This window comes from Camelina sativa, chromosome 16 (genome assembly GCF_000633955.1).
Source record: "Camelina sativa cultivar DH55 chromosome 16, Cs, whole genome shotgun sequence".
In the NCBI taxonomy this organism is placed as follows: Eukaryota; Viridiplantae; Streptophyta; class Magnoliopsida; order Brassicales; family Brassicaceae; genus Camelina; species Camelina sativa.
The window spans coordinates 15,568,988-15,584,992 of NC_025700.1; the positions used below are offsets into that span (position 1 = coordinate 15,568,988).

The 16,005-nt window shown below is 32.9% G+C and overlaps 4 protein-coding genes and 1 pseudogene across 4 annotated transcripts; 1 reads left to right on the plus strand and 4 right to left on the minus strand.

Moving 5' to 3' along the window:
- Positions 126-836, minus strand: LOC104750689 (agamous-like MADS-box protein AGL49). The gene has a single exon (XM_010472527.2). The coding sequence runs from the start codon at positions 834-836 to the stop codon at positions 126-128; it is 711 nt and encodes a 236-aa protein (XP_010470829.1).
- On the minus strand, positions 5,392-6,933 carry LOC104750691 (transcription factor bHLH49-like). Its single transcript, XM_010472529.2, has 8 exons — positions 6,841-6,933; positions 6,532-6,756; positions 6,386-6,446; positions 6,227-6,295; positions 6,065-6,136; positions 5,811-5,975; positions 5,635-5,728; positions 5,392-5,539 (listed from the first exon to the last, which is right to left on the minus strand). The coding sequence occupies exons 2-8, from the start codon at positions 6,696-6,698 to the stop codon at positions 5,502-5,504; spliced, it is 666 nt and encodes a 221-aa protein (XP_010470831.1). The 5' UTR covers positions 6,699-6,756; positions 6,841-6,933; the 3' UTR covers positions 5,392-5,501.
- On the plus strand, positions 6,846-8,694 carry LOC104753691 (annotated as a pseudogene).
- On the minus strand, positions 7,571-11,902 carry LOC104750690 (putative pentatricopeptide repeat-containing protein At1g68930). Its single transcript, XM_010472528.2, has 3 exons — positions 9,288-11,902; positions 9,105-9,197; positions 7,571-8,782 (listed from the first exon to the last, which is right to left on the minus strand). The coding sequence occupies exon 1, from the start codon at positions 11,669-11,671 to the stop codon at positions 9,434-9,436; it is 2,238 nt and encodes a 745-aa protein (XP_010470830.1). The 5' UTR covers positions 11,672-11,902; the 3' UTR covers positions 7,571-8,782; positions 9,105-9,197; positions 9,288-9,433.
- Positions 12,330-13,286, minus strand: LOC104753692 (mitogen-activated protein kinase kinase kinase NPK1-like). Its single transcript, XM_010475908.1, has one exon. It carries the CDS (start codon positions 13,284-13,286, stop codon positions 12,330-12,332), a length of 957 nt encoding a protein of 318 aa, XP_010474210.1.

Below are 16,005 nucleotides of genomic sequence, written 5' to 3' on the forward strand. Positions count from 1 at the left end.
GTTAAGATGCTAATAATAATGATTAACACTGAGATTACATATACTATAGGTGAATTATAACCTAGTTAATTGTGAATTAGTGATCATGCCGGTCAAAATCGTAATCTTAGAAGACCGATCCTAAATTATATTGTGACCAATGTTTGGTACTCATCAGTGGCTCCCAGAAGTGGATCGTAGCCTGCAGGAAACAATGTTGAAGAAAAGTCTAAATCCATCCAAGAAAGATCCCAAGCACCATTGTTGGCACAAACCCCAAAATTATCTGTCGGAAAATAATCGCTTTTGAAAGGATCGAGCAGAGAAGAATCCGAAACACCAACATCCCTAGAAACCGCACAAGATCCCATAGCTGTTTCGTGGTAGCCACCGAAGACGTCGTGACCAAACCCTAATCGATCTGAAACCCTATCACCTTCCTCCGTCTCCTTGGGCTTAGGGTTCTTCGAGTTTCCTCTTCTTAGTAGACTTATCTTTTGTTGCTTGATTCTAAGTAGGTGAGAATCAAGGTTATCGACATGTCTCCTCAAATCCTCACCCGACAAACCCTTGATATCAGGGAAGTCGTAGAGATCGCAAGCATTATTCTTTCTTTTGTGATCACTCAACGCATTGAACTTGGCCAACAGCTGCGTTAGCGCTTGTGGTTTCTCTTGCAGATCTGGCCAGATATGGAGGTTATTGTCGTCGGGAGTGTAACACACGAAACCAATAGAGTTGCCGCAGAGGACAGAGAGCTCTATGGCTTTCTTCTTAAACCCTGGAAATCTCTGTTTGAACAACTTTTTCTTCATCTTCAAATCATCAACACATACTTTTCTTACACGAGGAGCCATCGTCGAGAGACACAGAGTAGAAAAGTATTCGACAGTAATGTAATTTCTGAATTCTGATTTAGATACAAAATAATGGTAGACATCTATATATAGATACAAATAAAAACCTATTATGCAAGTAAAGAAATATCTAGTAGGTTATTTTATTCTGTAATTTTTAATATGAAGAATTCTTTTATGATGCAAGTCAAATTTTTATTTTAAATTATGCAATTAAATGACTAAAAATTATTCTATAATATTATTCTTCAAAGTATAATATAAAAAAAATTTGAAGTTAAAAATCATTTTATAAATAAAAAGTCTCACTCTATAATAGGGAATAGTTTACTCCACATATAGATAATATGACTTTATAATACTCATTACTCTATTTTAGAGTATAATATAAAATAGGATTTACAATGATATTACTTATTTTAGAGAATAAAATAAAGTGAGAGGTATGAGATGCTCTCAATACTCCTAATCTCATCTACTTGTATTATATTGATTTTTTTTTTTTTTTGGTTAAAGCCAAATTCAATATCATGCTATCAACGAGAGAGACAAAACATGTAGAAAATATAATGGTCAAAAATATAACGAAATCATTATATGTCTAGTGATTCCACAAAGTTTAAAACACAAATTCAAAAATGTTGAGGAGTCTCTACTAATGTTCTTTAACTCTCGAATTTGTATCTTAAATCTTATATTTCTCATAATTAATCTCTTAAATATTAAAGTATAAATGGATCTAATGATGAGTTTGTTGGTAGTTTAAAGTAATTACATTCTGATACAACAAGAAGTACCCATACTCAGCAAATTGGCATTATTAATTGTTAGAATCAGTGATAGATATCTGATTGGGGAATCATTACTTCTTGTGCTCAAGAATGTTCAAATATGAAAACTCTCTTCTTCAAAATACAAAAATTAAGCTTGAAAGCATCATGTATTATGTACAAATGATACACAAAATAGTCTGATATGACCTATCGCGTAAAGTTCATATATTTTATGGATGAGATCTTGAATCATATGACTCCAATCTTGTGTTAGTATGTCCAACACTACTCCAATTTATTAGTTTATACTAATTGTGTATCAAATCTTTATCTAGCAATTGCAGTTTCGAAATGAAATTATGTGCAATGTTTTTTTTTGTTGAATATTAAGTGGTTTCACATTATTTAAAAAAGTGTTTATTATAGGTAAAATACTTACTCTCATTCTCCGAGGTAACATATATCATATTTTAATCATGTGAAGATATAAGAAGACAAAAGATCTATTTGAACACAAAATTTTGGGTGAATAATCGGTAAAGATTGTAAGTACAATTAGGGTTCTCAGATGAATATGTCTAGGCAATTTTTTAGGTTCTATGGATTTTTCAAACTTAGGGTTCTTTGGTTAGTCTGTTTAGAAATTTCTAGGTTTTGCATGTATGGGAAGTAGAATTCCTTCAATATGGTTTTCGAATCGAAATATTATTTTTTTATCATCTCTCAAAAGATTAACGGTCAGTGATATATCATGGTCAGTGACCGTTAGTCTTTTGAGTTTTGAGTAAACCGTTTCTAATTTAGAAAGTATTTCATGAAGATTATGTTAAGATAGCAATTGGACTCTTGTTATTAGGCCTTTTATCCTTATTGTGTTGTGTTTAAGTATCATTCTCGATCCTTTGTGAACCATCATCCAAAAAGATTAACAACAAAACAATTTCTTCTTCTCTCTTTTTCTTCTCCTTTCTCTTTCCATTTCTTCTGATTTCTCATCTCCTTCTTCTGCTTCTTGTCTTATTTCTGTTATTTTCTTGATAGTACCAAATCTGGTTCTATCAGATTATAAACCATTACTCTATTTTTTACTATTAATAGGGTTGTGTTTTACTGAGACATATTCATTTAATTCCCACTTAAAAAGGAATATTCCATAACTTAATTATTAATTTTAAAACATCCATTATTTATTAGAATTATGAACTTAACCCATTTACTTTATTATTAATCAAGCTTTCAAGAAAATTAGGTATTAAGGAAAGAAAAAAAAGTCTAAGAGCTTGCAAGTGATGAGATGAAATGAATTAGAATATACGGCGAATTAAATAAAAAATATTAAAGATTAGACAGAAAAGTTGGTTGTTAAACTTTATCATTTTGTTCAAATAAATGCGATTACATTATGACATAACAGTTATTTACAATTGTATTATCAATTTAATTGATAGATTTACAATTTTATGATCAACTTAATTCGTAAATTTTCTTTTTCTTATAGAAAATAATATAATACTATTTTTCTTTTTATTTAATAGAAAATAATATAATATAAAGATTGGTCTTTGTGGTATAATTTTGTCTTTAAAACGTATTACATAATTATCATTATCTTATATTTTCATAATTATATGAATCTTTTGTTTGACACATCATCGTTCTTGAACAAATCTCGAAGGCAATTTGTTTGTTGTCTAATCGAAACAACTATATAAAAAGATTACTAGATATGACCACATGTTTTCTTCGTCGTTTCTTTGAATTTTGTTTCTTTTCTTAATTTCATAATGCATACAACGCAATCTTTGACTTTGAAGTGTTAACAAAGTTTTTTATTCATAATAACTAAGGTTTTTGGGATTAACTTTGAGAACTAAGCTTTATATAATAAGATATTATACATTATAACATTTATTTTGTAAACTTTAAAAATGAGTTAAATATATATATATAAAGTTAACTTTTCTCTCTTTTCCTTCCTCCACATCAGCATCCATCTATGCAATATTATATATTTTTTTCATAAAAAATACTATTTTAAATATTAATTAATTGCATATTTATTACTTATAATTAATAATAGTAAAAATAAATGAAAACAAATTAAGTAAAACTATTTAAATATTTATTCATTGCCTAATTATTACTTATAAGAAATAAATAATAAAAATAAATAAAATGAATCAAATAAAATTAATTGAATTTAATGGCCAGCTTGTTGTGACCCAATAGTTGACAAAAAAAAACAATTGAATTTTAAAATATTAAAAACAATAATATAAATTTGTTTGAGTAAATAATAAAAATAATAACTATATAAAAATGAATTAAGTAAAATAAATGAAAAATTTTAAAATAGTAACAATAATACTATGAATTTTTTTAAGTAATGTTCTTATTCAAATTTTAACCAAAAATGGTCATATTCCAAAATTTAGAATGGGATAATGAGTTTTAGAATGGAAGTAAGATTTTAATGCATGGTTGAGTAAAAAAGTAATTTATGTAATTGTATTTATAAAAATCTAAACATAATAATAAAATCGAAAAATAAATATTAATTATTAAATTTCACTTAAACAAATAAAAGATTAATTACTTAAAAGAATTTTGAAAAGATAATCCATATAAAAAAACAAAATCAATGGTCACAAAATATAGAGAAAATGATATGGAAGTCGTTACAAAAAGTGACATGTGATTTGCATAGCATATCTCCGAAAGCATATTATCAACTAAAGTTACAATTCTATAACATGATAAAAAAAAGTATATAAAACAAGCTTGAGAATTCATAAATTATCAAATGCTTTTAACCCAAAACATTGACATAAATAACATATTTAAATTACACTGTATTTTTTTTAGAAGACGAAACTGAGGTTGCATCACAAAATTAACATCTGAAAATAATATATGAGGTTTTAGGAAAATATGTAACTTGGATTAGTGAACGGATATTCATTATCTGGTTTAACCGTTTCACAAACTAAGCGTTCTTGACTTGGTCAGAAATTCTATGGCAGGTGATGCACTTGGACAACCCCGTTGTAACGACATACCACTAAAATTGTTTCTAAAATTTAGTATATTGGCATATAATGTGGGTTATCGATATGTTTAAATGATCTCTATAATTAGGTCAACGATCGACATTCGACGTTAGAACTTTTAAAAGATGTTTTATGGGATATGAATATGGAGTGAACTCTTCTAAGGATAAAAAAAGTCAGAATGTTGACAATATTGTTTACTCTTCTAATGAAGTTCTTAAATCATTTTTTGTTACCACATGATATATTATTGATTTGCCAGGAAAACATTATTGCGACACTAGACAATATATGTTATATATATATATATATATATGTTAGTAAAACAATTATATTTTGGTCTTCAAATGATTATATTTATATTCAATGATTTTTATTGAAAAAATATTTAAACTAAAAATTCCGTGCAAATATATATATATATATAATAAAGAAATATGTATATCACTTTGTTTAGTGTTTATATAGATTTATACTCAAAAGTTTGATTGATTATATTTAAGCTCAAGAATTTATATTGATAAAAAAATATTTTAAATTAGGGTAGCAGCTATAATTTCTAGTATTTTCATATATGAGGCGTCACAACGAATACACAATTACTGTACAAATAGATGGCAAACTAAAATGTTATGATGACTTATACAAAATTATCATTTTGCATTGTTAGTGTTCACAATTTATACTCTTCTTCCACTAATCTCAAACGCTTAGTAGTAGTACAAGTAGTCGTAGTATCATATTCGTTAATAGCATCATTATAATATAGTACATAGTAACTTTAAATAAAAATAAATAGAAAGATTACAATAATTTCATATTCTATCTAACAAGAAGAAAAATCATGGCTCAGCCTTCATATTTGCAGCTGGAAGAGAAGCTGTAACAAGAAAAAAATTACAGAGAAGGTTTACCAAAACAAACTATTACTATTACTTGGTGAAAAAAAGAGTTAAAACAGGTTTCAGTTTTCACCTGTAGCTGCTGCTTGAGGGTCGGGTGTGACATCACCAGCTCCATAGTTAATGTGGATCACGTTTTGCAAATCACCCTCCCATCCAGTTGTTTCCTATTTTGCATAAACAATCACCAACAAAATCAGATTACGAGTTCGGATTTGTTCATTTTCCAGACCGCTAATACATACATACCTGTCGCTTGAATCCGCCATTTATAGGAGACAATGGTGAACTTATGGTCCGTCCGATGCTGGAAAGGGTCTGTTGCATGAATCCATGTGGTAGAGGAGGATAAGCCATTGACATATTTTGGGGGAATGGTGTTGTAGATGAAGAACCAGCTCGTAGCTGAAGTGCCTGCGCATAGAATTCAGGTTATAAGAACCTTAGTAGGATGATTCAAATGATAAGGAGAATTAGTTGAAATACTTGCAAAAATATCTTACATCTTTTGCAAGAAGACCTTCAAGGTTAAAGTCCATTTGTGGGTTCACAGTTGCAAGTTTCATCGATAAAAACTGTTTTACGCAAAAGAGTATGAGAAAAATAATTGATTACAAAAAGCAAACACAAAGTAACACTTCATTGAGAATTAGGAAATCTCATACCTCAACTTGGCGTTGTAGTGATTGTACGTAGTTTATGATTTCGTCAAGCATAACTGCCTTCCCAGTCACCTGCAAACACACATTCATTTTTCTGCATTAGCTTTGTCTCTGTTCTTACATATTTAATATCCATCACTATCAACACTTAAAAGACCTTACCTTGTTGCAACCCGGTACAAGATCTTGAAGAAACTTCATCCTTTCACTAATTTTTTCTCTCCTAATGTATAATCACAAAGTAATTAAGATGAAAATACAAGAAGAGATAGCTTCTATTCAACTTCAACTTCCAAGATAGTTTGTACCCTTTCTGCAAGACTATGGCTATTTGTGGCCTGGCCTCTTCGTGCCCGCACATGAATATATCCATCTTTTGAAGGATCAGAACTTTGTTTGCCCTGTTGTTTCCCACTGTTTGCCTTGTTTCCAGGTGAATTTGGACTTTGCTCTTTATTCCTCTTTTTATCACCATTGTTGTCTGGTTCTTCCTCAGACTGCTGTGATCTGTGTGATTGAGCTGCTTCAGAATTCTACAAACAGAGAAATATTGAGTGTAAACTTTTATAAAGGCAAAGAGAGAACAAAAAAATAAAAGAGAAACTTCAAAACTTCACCTGAACAAATTACCGAGTTACAAGATATTCCAAGCCAGAGAAAGTATGGTAATCTTAGTGAATCATTGTCAATGTTACCACAGGTGACACAGTTCATGGAGCCTCCATACCAAGCTTTCATCTGCCCATTGAACAAAGAGATAATGGAAGATCCAGTCACAACAGAAACAGGAGTAACCTGCGAGAGAAAAGCAGTAACAGAGTGGTTTGACAGTTTTGCAAACTCCGATGGGATTGGCTCTCCAGTTACCGGGGAAAAGTTGACCACTGAATTGACTGTAAATGTTTTCTTGAAACCATCATTCAGGAATGGAAAGTACGTAACGAGGCAGCAAGAATCAAAGTGGCTCATGCAGCTTTATCCTTAGGCGGTTCAGAAAGTATGGTTATGGATGCATTACGAAATCTCCAAATGACCTGTGAAGGGAAAGAGTACAACAAGGTACAAGTTCGTGAAGCTGGGATCGTTCAGCTTCTTGATAGATACCTGACGTACAGAAGTAAAGATGTGAGGTATGAACTGCTACAGTTGTTAAGGTCACTGGCGGATGAAGACACTGACGATGGAAAGGTTGGATCTCTTTCAATTACCTATTATGCAAAAACACTACCTTACTATGCACTGCTGTCTGCTGTATTTCTTTCTCCTAGACACAACACTTCTACAATTCTTGTTTCAATAGACTTTTATATTTCAAAGGTATCTTACAGGAAATGATCATGAAGACCATAACTATCTCACGCATTGGGAAGCAGTCACCAGCCTGTAAGACATGTAGCACTAGCCTTACTGCTTGAGCTTTCGAAATCCCAACATGATGTGAGAAGATTGGGACTGCTACGGGGGCGATATTGATGTTAGTTACCGCAAAATATAACAGAGAGTTGGATGCCTTTGCATCTGAAACATCAGACCAAATCTTAAAATATCTAGAGAAGTGTCCTGAGAACATCAAGCAAATGGCAGAGAGTGCACTATTGGAACCTCTTCAAAGTAAATACATAATGCTTTTCTCTCCAAAGTTCGTGAAGCATAGAATTGATGTTGATTAACATCAGTTTACTTCCGAATGACATGTGGCAGGGAGCGAAGAGACTCAGGTGGCGTTGGCTGCGTACCTTGTGGGAATCGATATTGGACATGAGAAAAAAACTTACGTAGCTGAGAAGGCTTGCCCTGCGCTCATTGGGCTGGTGCAATGTGAAAATATTGACGCTAGAAGAGCCGCCTTCAAAGCACTTGCTCATATTTCATTGTATCACCCCAACAACCAGATACTAGTAGAAGTTGGCATCATCAAGATCATGGTCGAAGAGATGTTCACCAAGCGAATATTCAGTGATCTGATGAACTCCAGGAATGAAGCTGCAACAATGCTTGCAAACATACTGGAATCTGGGCTGGAACATGAGACATTTGAGGTGAATACTCATGGGCACACATTAGGCTCGGATTACTTTGTATACAACATCATCCACATGCTCAAGAACTCAAGCCCAGATGCTCTTAACATTGATTTGATCAGGATTCTCCTATCCTTGTCCAAATTACCCTGAAGCAATGGCAACAATTTTCTCAGTGATCAAAGAAACCGACGCAAGCTTTGCCATGATAGAACTCATCAACAATCCTCATGAAGAATTGGGGGTTGGGGCATTAAAACTTCTGATAGCACTTACCCCCTACATTGGCCACGCTATCAGAGAGACTATGTAAAACTAGAGGCCAGCCAGAAAATCTTATCCAGTGCCCAATAGAAGCAAATCATATAACAGAAAAGCATGCTGTTTAAGCTAAACTGCCTCATAAAAATTCTGCATGCAATCCATCTGATTCAAAGAAGTGAAGAACAAGCAGATATGCAACTGAAATTTTCTGGAAGGTCTCGTTGGCATCTTAGTGAGATTCACAACTACACTGTACGAGCTCCAAATGATGTACCTAGTCAGAAACCACGATTTGACGTCAGTGTTTGTTGATTTATTGATGAAAACATTAAGTGATGAAGTTCAAAGGTTGATCAGGATTCTCCTATCCTTGTACAAACTCTAATCATTTAGTAAAAGAGATCCCATCATCATTAAATCAAAGATGCTCAGCAATATATACATATAAGTTACGTGTAGGCCTCAAAGAACTATAGTGTTGATGATATGAACTACATGTGCCTTTATAATGTACCGATTTCCAGTTAGCGGACTGAGACAAACAGAAACTACACTGTTTTATAATACATAAAGTCACAAATCCAGATAGGTCTTACCATTCATGTTTTCCAACTCCGTCGATGTTGCAGTCAAATTATATGAATGCACCCTGTATCCCTCAGCCAATTCACCTAATCAGGCTCAGAATCCTATTCACAAAGATTGACAGCATATATAAAATTAGAAGGCTAGGATTAGAAACCGAGAAAATATTGGAAGCAAAGAGAGATAAGTCCTACTTGTTCCGCTTCTTTATGCCCAGGATAGCTGATGAAGCAGCTCATTATCCAAGTTAACTGACTGACAGTACAACTGAATCTTCCTGATCTGTTTTGATTTATCAGATTAGCAATAGACAGTCATCATGAAAATCCCCAGATGAAAACTACCAGAAATCTCCGCATGAACAAGTTCCATCTTTAAAACGGTGAAACCTAACAGCATCTCTGACAAGTATCTCTCTACCAGTGACGCTGGAGATATGTTTAGTAGCATTGTGGCAGTCCACACACACTCTAAGATTTTTTCCCACTCTAATAGGTAGGCCTGAGGGTACAAATATCAATCCAAAAGCAATTGCAAGCCTTTCACTGTGATAGTTAAGCATCTTTATTTTAACAGCTTCCTCAACATCGTGGTGGACAAAACTGGTATCTGGTTTGTAACCATTACCTGTGATTTTTTGGTTCAATTCCTGGAGCTTAGCATATATCTGATCTAAATATGGACTTGACTCGTCATCAGCTGAGAAACTGTGCAATTTTCCTTTCCATTTTATCCAACTCTGTCCAGGTTCTTTTCTCACGTTCTTCTCTTTCATTTCTCGCCTTAATTGGGCCACACAATCCCATTGCCCTTTTAAAGCATATAAGCTTGATAATAGGGTGTAGCCAGCAGGATGATGAGGATCTAATTCTATGAGTGATTCAGCCGCCCATTTACCTATTTCCAAATTACCTTTGTTTCTACATGCGCTGAGTAAAGTAGTCCAACCAATTGCATCTGGAGGAAAAGGCATCCCACTTATGAAGCGCATGGCTTCCTCTAACCTTCCAGATCGACTAAAGAGATCGATCATGCAAGAATAATGGCCATTACTCGGCACTATTCCATATTCATTTATCATTAACTCAAAATATCTCTGTCCTTTCTCCACTAATCCTGCCCTACTGCAAGCTGAAATAACACCAGTCAAAGTCACTCCATCAGGTTTTAGTCCATGTTGTACCATCTTGTCAAACAACTGAATAGCCTCAATGGCCCTTCCAGATTGGGCATACGCGGAAACCATTGCAGTCCAAGAGACTTCATCCCTGACATTCATCTCGCTGAACAGCCTAGTAGAATCATCAATATCTCCACATTTTCCATACAGAGTCACCAATGAATTTGAAACAGTGACATACTGTATTAGGCCAGACGTTACCGCTTTTCCATGAAACTGGGAGCCCTCTTCTAAGCTAGCTATGTTGGCACATGCACTGACCGCTTGTCCCAAAGTATAATGATCTGGGTCAATTCCACTTCTTTGCATATCAAGGAAAATTTTAACAGCCTCTTCAGGACGCCCGGTCTGGCCATAACCCACAACCATCGCTGTCCAAGACACGACATTCTTCTGCTTCATTCTATCAAACACAGTCTTTGCATAATGTAAAAGCTTACACTTGCAATACATGTCAATGAGAGCACTGCCTACATATATGTGATCCTGAAGATTGGTTCTGATTATACAAGCATGAATCTGTTTCCCTTCGTTAATTGCTCCTAATCCCCCACAAGCAGGTAGAACACTTCCAAAAGGATACTGATCCATCTTCAAGCCTTCTATTTTCATCTCTCTGAAACATTCAATAGCCTCCTTTTCCAGTCCATTTAGAACAAGACCTTTGATCATCGCTGACCAAGAAACTGAATCTTTCTCCATTCCTCGAAACAAGTGCAGTGCATCATCGATCATCCCACATGCCAAAAGCCCTCCCATCAACGAGTTGTACGTAACCGTGTTTCTATCGTCTAGCCCGTAGAAGACCTTCTTTGCATCAGAGATAAAACCAAGTTTTGCATACATATCCAACAATGGGCTCCCAACAAAAAGATAAGACTCAAACCCAAGCTTGATAACCTGAACATGAATCTGCTTGCCCAAACTAACATTTCCATTGCTAGAAGAAAGTTTCAGCATTGTCATCAACGTAACCCTAGTCAAATTAAAAGAGTAATCTTTCATCATCGTTTTATAAGCCTTGACAGCTGAACCAACCAGCCCACTCAAGGAGTACCCTTCAATGAGAACGTTCCAAGTGACACCATCACGATCGGGAAGTTTCTCAAAGGTACTTTCCATCTCTGAGATGTGCCCAGATTTTGAATAAGCCAAAAGAAGATTGTTCCAGGAGAAAAGGTTTGGGTGGGGAATTCCGTCGAACACTCGGCGTGCATACGTGGAGCTTCTGATTACAGCATACGCGTGGACAATGTTGTTATGCAAAAACGTCTCTGGATGAGGAAGAGCTCTGATAATGTTCCCGTGGATCATCTTCACATGGCGACTCTGATTTCTAGCTCCCATCCCAATGCATTGCTTTATCTGAGCAGAGTAGTAGTTCGACGCCATAGTCATCCGTTACTTTTGTTTTTTTTCTCGTTACACTAAGAATATAACCAAATCTGAACTAAACCAACCGGTTTAATTGAATAAACCAGAGACATCCATGTCACTTTCTGGCTTCGCACTGGTAAACTCGTGTAATGACGTAATAAGGTGTAATACAACGAACTTAAATAAATGGATTTGTAAACGAACAAAAAGCAATCTGAAACAAAACTCATCAAACTTTGTAAACTGGTGTAAAATACAACAAACTCATACTCTACTGATTCTAACTTTTTGACGCCAAGAGGTTATATATGAACCAAAACAATATCAAAGATCCGAACTTTTTTATATGGTATTAACCCATGAAAAACAGAGAAAAAGAAACAGAGGAAGCTGCATAATCGAGAGATTAGGACTCTAAATAAGCAAACTGTGAGTAGCAGAGAAGATTAAAGAGAACATGAATCTGGTACCTCAAACTTGAAGCTATAAACGAAAATAATCATACATTCAATTCAACTATTACAAGAGTCTAAACGATGGAGAAACATATTTGTAGAAGAACAAAGACATCAACTATTATTATACATAACTCTACTAATCAATAAAGAAAAAAATAATCTTTACAAGAATCATATCAGTGTTGACAAGGGCTCTGGCTGAACTCATCAAACTCTTGAAATTAAGACATACTCTTAATTTCGCAAAGCATCTGTCTAATTTTCTCCAGTTGCAGGGCCAAATCCTTGGGATTCTTAGTCTGAAGCTTTGCTGCCAACTTATGATTGACATCTCTAGGTACGAAGCTATGCCTCAACAATGTCAACGCGTCTTTTCTCTCGTCTGGTTCCGACGCAAAACAGGTCATGAGAAAGTTTTTTGCATCGCAAGGAAGATTACTCGGAAACAGTGGCTCGTAGCAATTCATGAGATCCTCCAAGTAATCGTTTGTATGCCACCATGGTCTCTTTCCAGTGTACATCTCCAACACAACACATCCCAACGACCATAGGTCCAGTCCTTTCCCTATCTCGCCGTGAGAGATCGATTCAGGGGACATATAGATCGGTGTTCCAGCAAACGGTTGATCAGGGTGCCACCACTTAGTGTCTCCCTCTTTCTTCGACAACCCGAAATCAGAAATCTTCAATTCGTAAGACCATCTCCACGCACCCTTCTTGTAGTCGTAGACACGGCTTGGGAAAACAAGGATGTTTTCGGGTTTGAGATCGCAGTGAACATAGCCGTGTCCGTGAATCGTGGCTAAACCCTCGAGAAGCATACGTGTAAACTCTCTGATCATCGGCTCAGGCAATTTCCCGTATTTAAAACGGTTCAAGAAAGTGCTTAAGCTTCCTTCAGCCGCGTACTCCATGAGAATCTTGTATTCCACGTAACCCTTGTGGTTGACTTTCGCTTGCACTCCGTTCCCGTAGCATTGGACGATTCTCGAACATCCTTTGAATTTTGATAAGATGTGAAACTCTTTGTAGAGAGCCTTGGCGTGTTCATCGTCGGAGGTTTTCACGGCTGCGTGGAGAGTTTTGCCGTCGCCTTGTCTTTCGTACTTGAAGAGGCTCACCGAACCAAATGAACCTTGTCCCAGAAACTTTTCGAACTCCAAATCTAACACCACCATCGCAACAAATAGAAAAAGCTAAGCTTTGAAATCTGAGAGTAGCTTGGGGAGGAACTTATAACGAGATTAAACCGACTTCAACCCTAGTTTCCTTTTTTCTTTTCTGTTTTTTAAATTTATTTACAAAGGAAAAAAAAGTAAATTTTGATAAAAGTATTTTCCTTTTCTCACGGAATGAAAATGTTGAGCTGCGGAAAAAAGTTAATAACAAAAAAGTACCGTTGTGATTTTTTTCTATGCAACAGGATTTATCATCAAAATTAAGTATAGGTTTTTATTAAAGGTTTTTGATTTATTTATGATAAAGAATATATTTAACTAATCAACAAATTTTATCAAAGAAAAATATAATAATAATAAATTTTATTAATAAGGTTTTATCTACTACTCAGATTTATCATTTTTTACTATTTTTTTTGTTAAACTTTTTTAATTTATCAATGATAAATGATATAATTCTACTGATCATCAAACTTTATCAAAAAAAAAACAAAGACTAATGACAAATTGTGATTCACAATTAATTGAGCTTTTCCATTACTCTCTTGATAATTAATTTGGGTATCTATTATCCTGATAATTATAAAATTTGAATAGTCGAAATCTGGACGAAATCTGAATTAGAGTTGCGGACCCTAATTTAAATACAAATAATGGTGGACCAAATATATATATATATATACAAATAAAAAAACTATTATGCAAATAAAGAAATATTTAGTAGGATATTTTATTCTGTAATTTTTAAGGACATTATCAGAAATATCCTTTTTTCCATGCCCTTTTTTAAAAATAACCTTCTATGTTGATCATTTTCAAAATTATCCCTCTTTGTGTACAAAATGACCAAATTACCATTTTTTTAGTGACAGCAAGAATGTACAGTAACCAAAATCGAAAGAATTTCCCGCCAAAAAAATGAAAAGTATTCCCGCCAAAAAATTTTCTTTTTTTTTTTGCAAAAATCGAAAAAATTTCCCGTCAAAATGACGAAATTAAATTTTTCCGCCAAAATTTTTGAAATAAAAACCTTTTACTAACCTTGTAAACGCTTTTACAAGGTTTTTTAAATGTTTAAAAGGTTTTTAAATAAAAGCGTCTACAAGGTTTTTAAAAGGGTTTTAAAAAGTTTTTAAAAGGTTTTAAAATATTTTTAAAAGGTTTTAAAGGATTTTTAAAAGGTTTTAAAGGACTTTTAAAAAGTTTTTTATAAGGTATTTACAAAGTTTTTAAAAGGCTTTTCGAAATCTTATAAATATTTTGAAGAAGGGAGAAGCAATGTTATAAAAGCTTTTAAAAACCTTTTAAAAACCTACCTTGTAATTTTTTTTTTGCGAGAAATTTTTTTTAGTCAAAAATAATTTTCTAAATTTTGAAAAATATGTTGGAAATTTTTTTGGCGGGATAATTTTGTTTTTTAATTTAAGGGTAAAATGGTTATTAAAAAATAAATGATGTAAAAATGAAATGGCCAAAAAAGAGAGTATTTTTTAAAAGGAGTATATCAAAAAAGGTATTTTTAACAAATTCTCAATTTTTAATATGAAGAATTATTTTATTATGCCAGTCAAATTTTTATGTTAATTATGCAATTAGATGACTAAAAATTGTTATATAATATTATTTTTCTAAGTATAATATAAAAACTTTTGAATGTTAAAAATCATTTTGTAAATAATCATAATCTCATCTACTTGTATTATATTGAACTAGTACTATTAATTTGGATTTTTTTTGGTTAAAAGCCAAATTCAATATCATGAAAGTAGAGATGCAAAACATGTAGAAAATATACAAATAGCCAAAAATTATAATAAAATCATTACAAAGGGTTTACTCGTTACTAATGGAGTCTACCCTCTACTCTTCATTAGATCTTGTATTCACTCCGTAAGAGGAGTTGTGTTGACCCTAAGGGCTGGTGTGAAGTCGGAGTAAAGTTTTCAACTGTATCAAGCAGATTGTAGGAATATCGTGGATTTGAATCATATGTCTAATGATTCCACAAAGTTTAAAACACAAATTCAAAATGTTGGAGTCTCTACTAATTTTTTTTAACTCTCAAATTTTTATTTTAATCTTGTATTTCTCATAATTAGTCTCTTAAATATTAAAATATAAATTGATATAATGATAATTTTGTTGGTAGTTTAAAGTAATCACATTCTAATACAACAAAAAGTACCCATACTCAGCAAATTGGCATTATTAATTGTTAGAATGGGTGNTTAAAAACCTTTTAAAAACCTACCTTGTAATTTTTTTTTTGCGAGAAATTTTTTTTAGTCAAAAATAATTTTCTAAATTTTGAAAAATATGTTGGAAATTTTTTTGGCGGGATAATTTTGTTTTTTAATTTAAGGGTAAAATGGTTATTAAAAAATAAATGATGTAAAAATGAAATGGCCAAAAAAGAGAGTATTTTTTAAAAGGAGTATATCAAAAAAGGTATTTTTAACAAATTCTCAATTTTTAATATGAAGAATTATTTTATTATGCCAGTCAAATTTTTATGTTAATTATGCAATTAGATGACTAAAAATTGTTATATAATATTATTTTTCTAAGTATAATATAAAAACTTTTGAATGTTAAAAATCATTTTGTAAATAATCATAATCTCATCTACTTGTATTATATTGAACTAGTACTATTAATTTGGATTTTTTTTGGTTAAAAGCCAAATTCAATATCATGAAAGTAGAGATGCAAAACATGT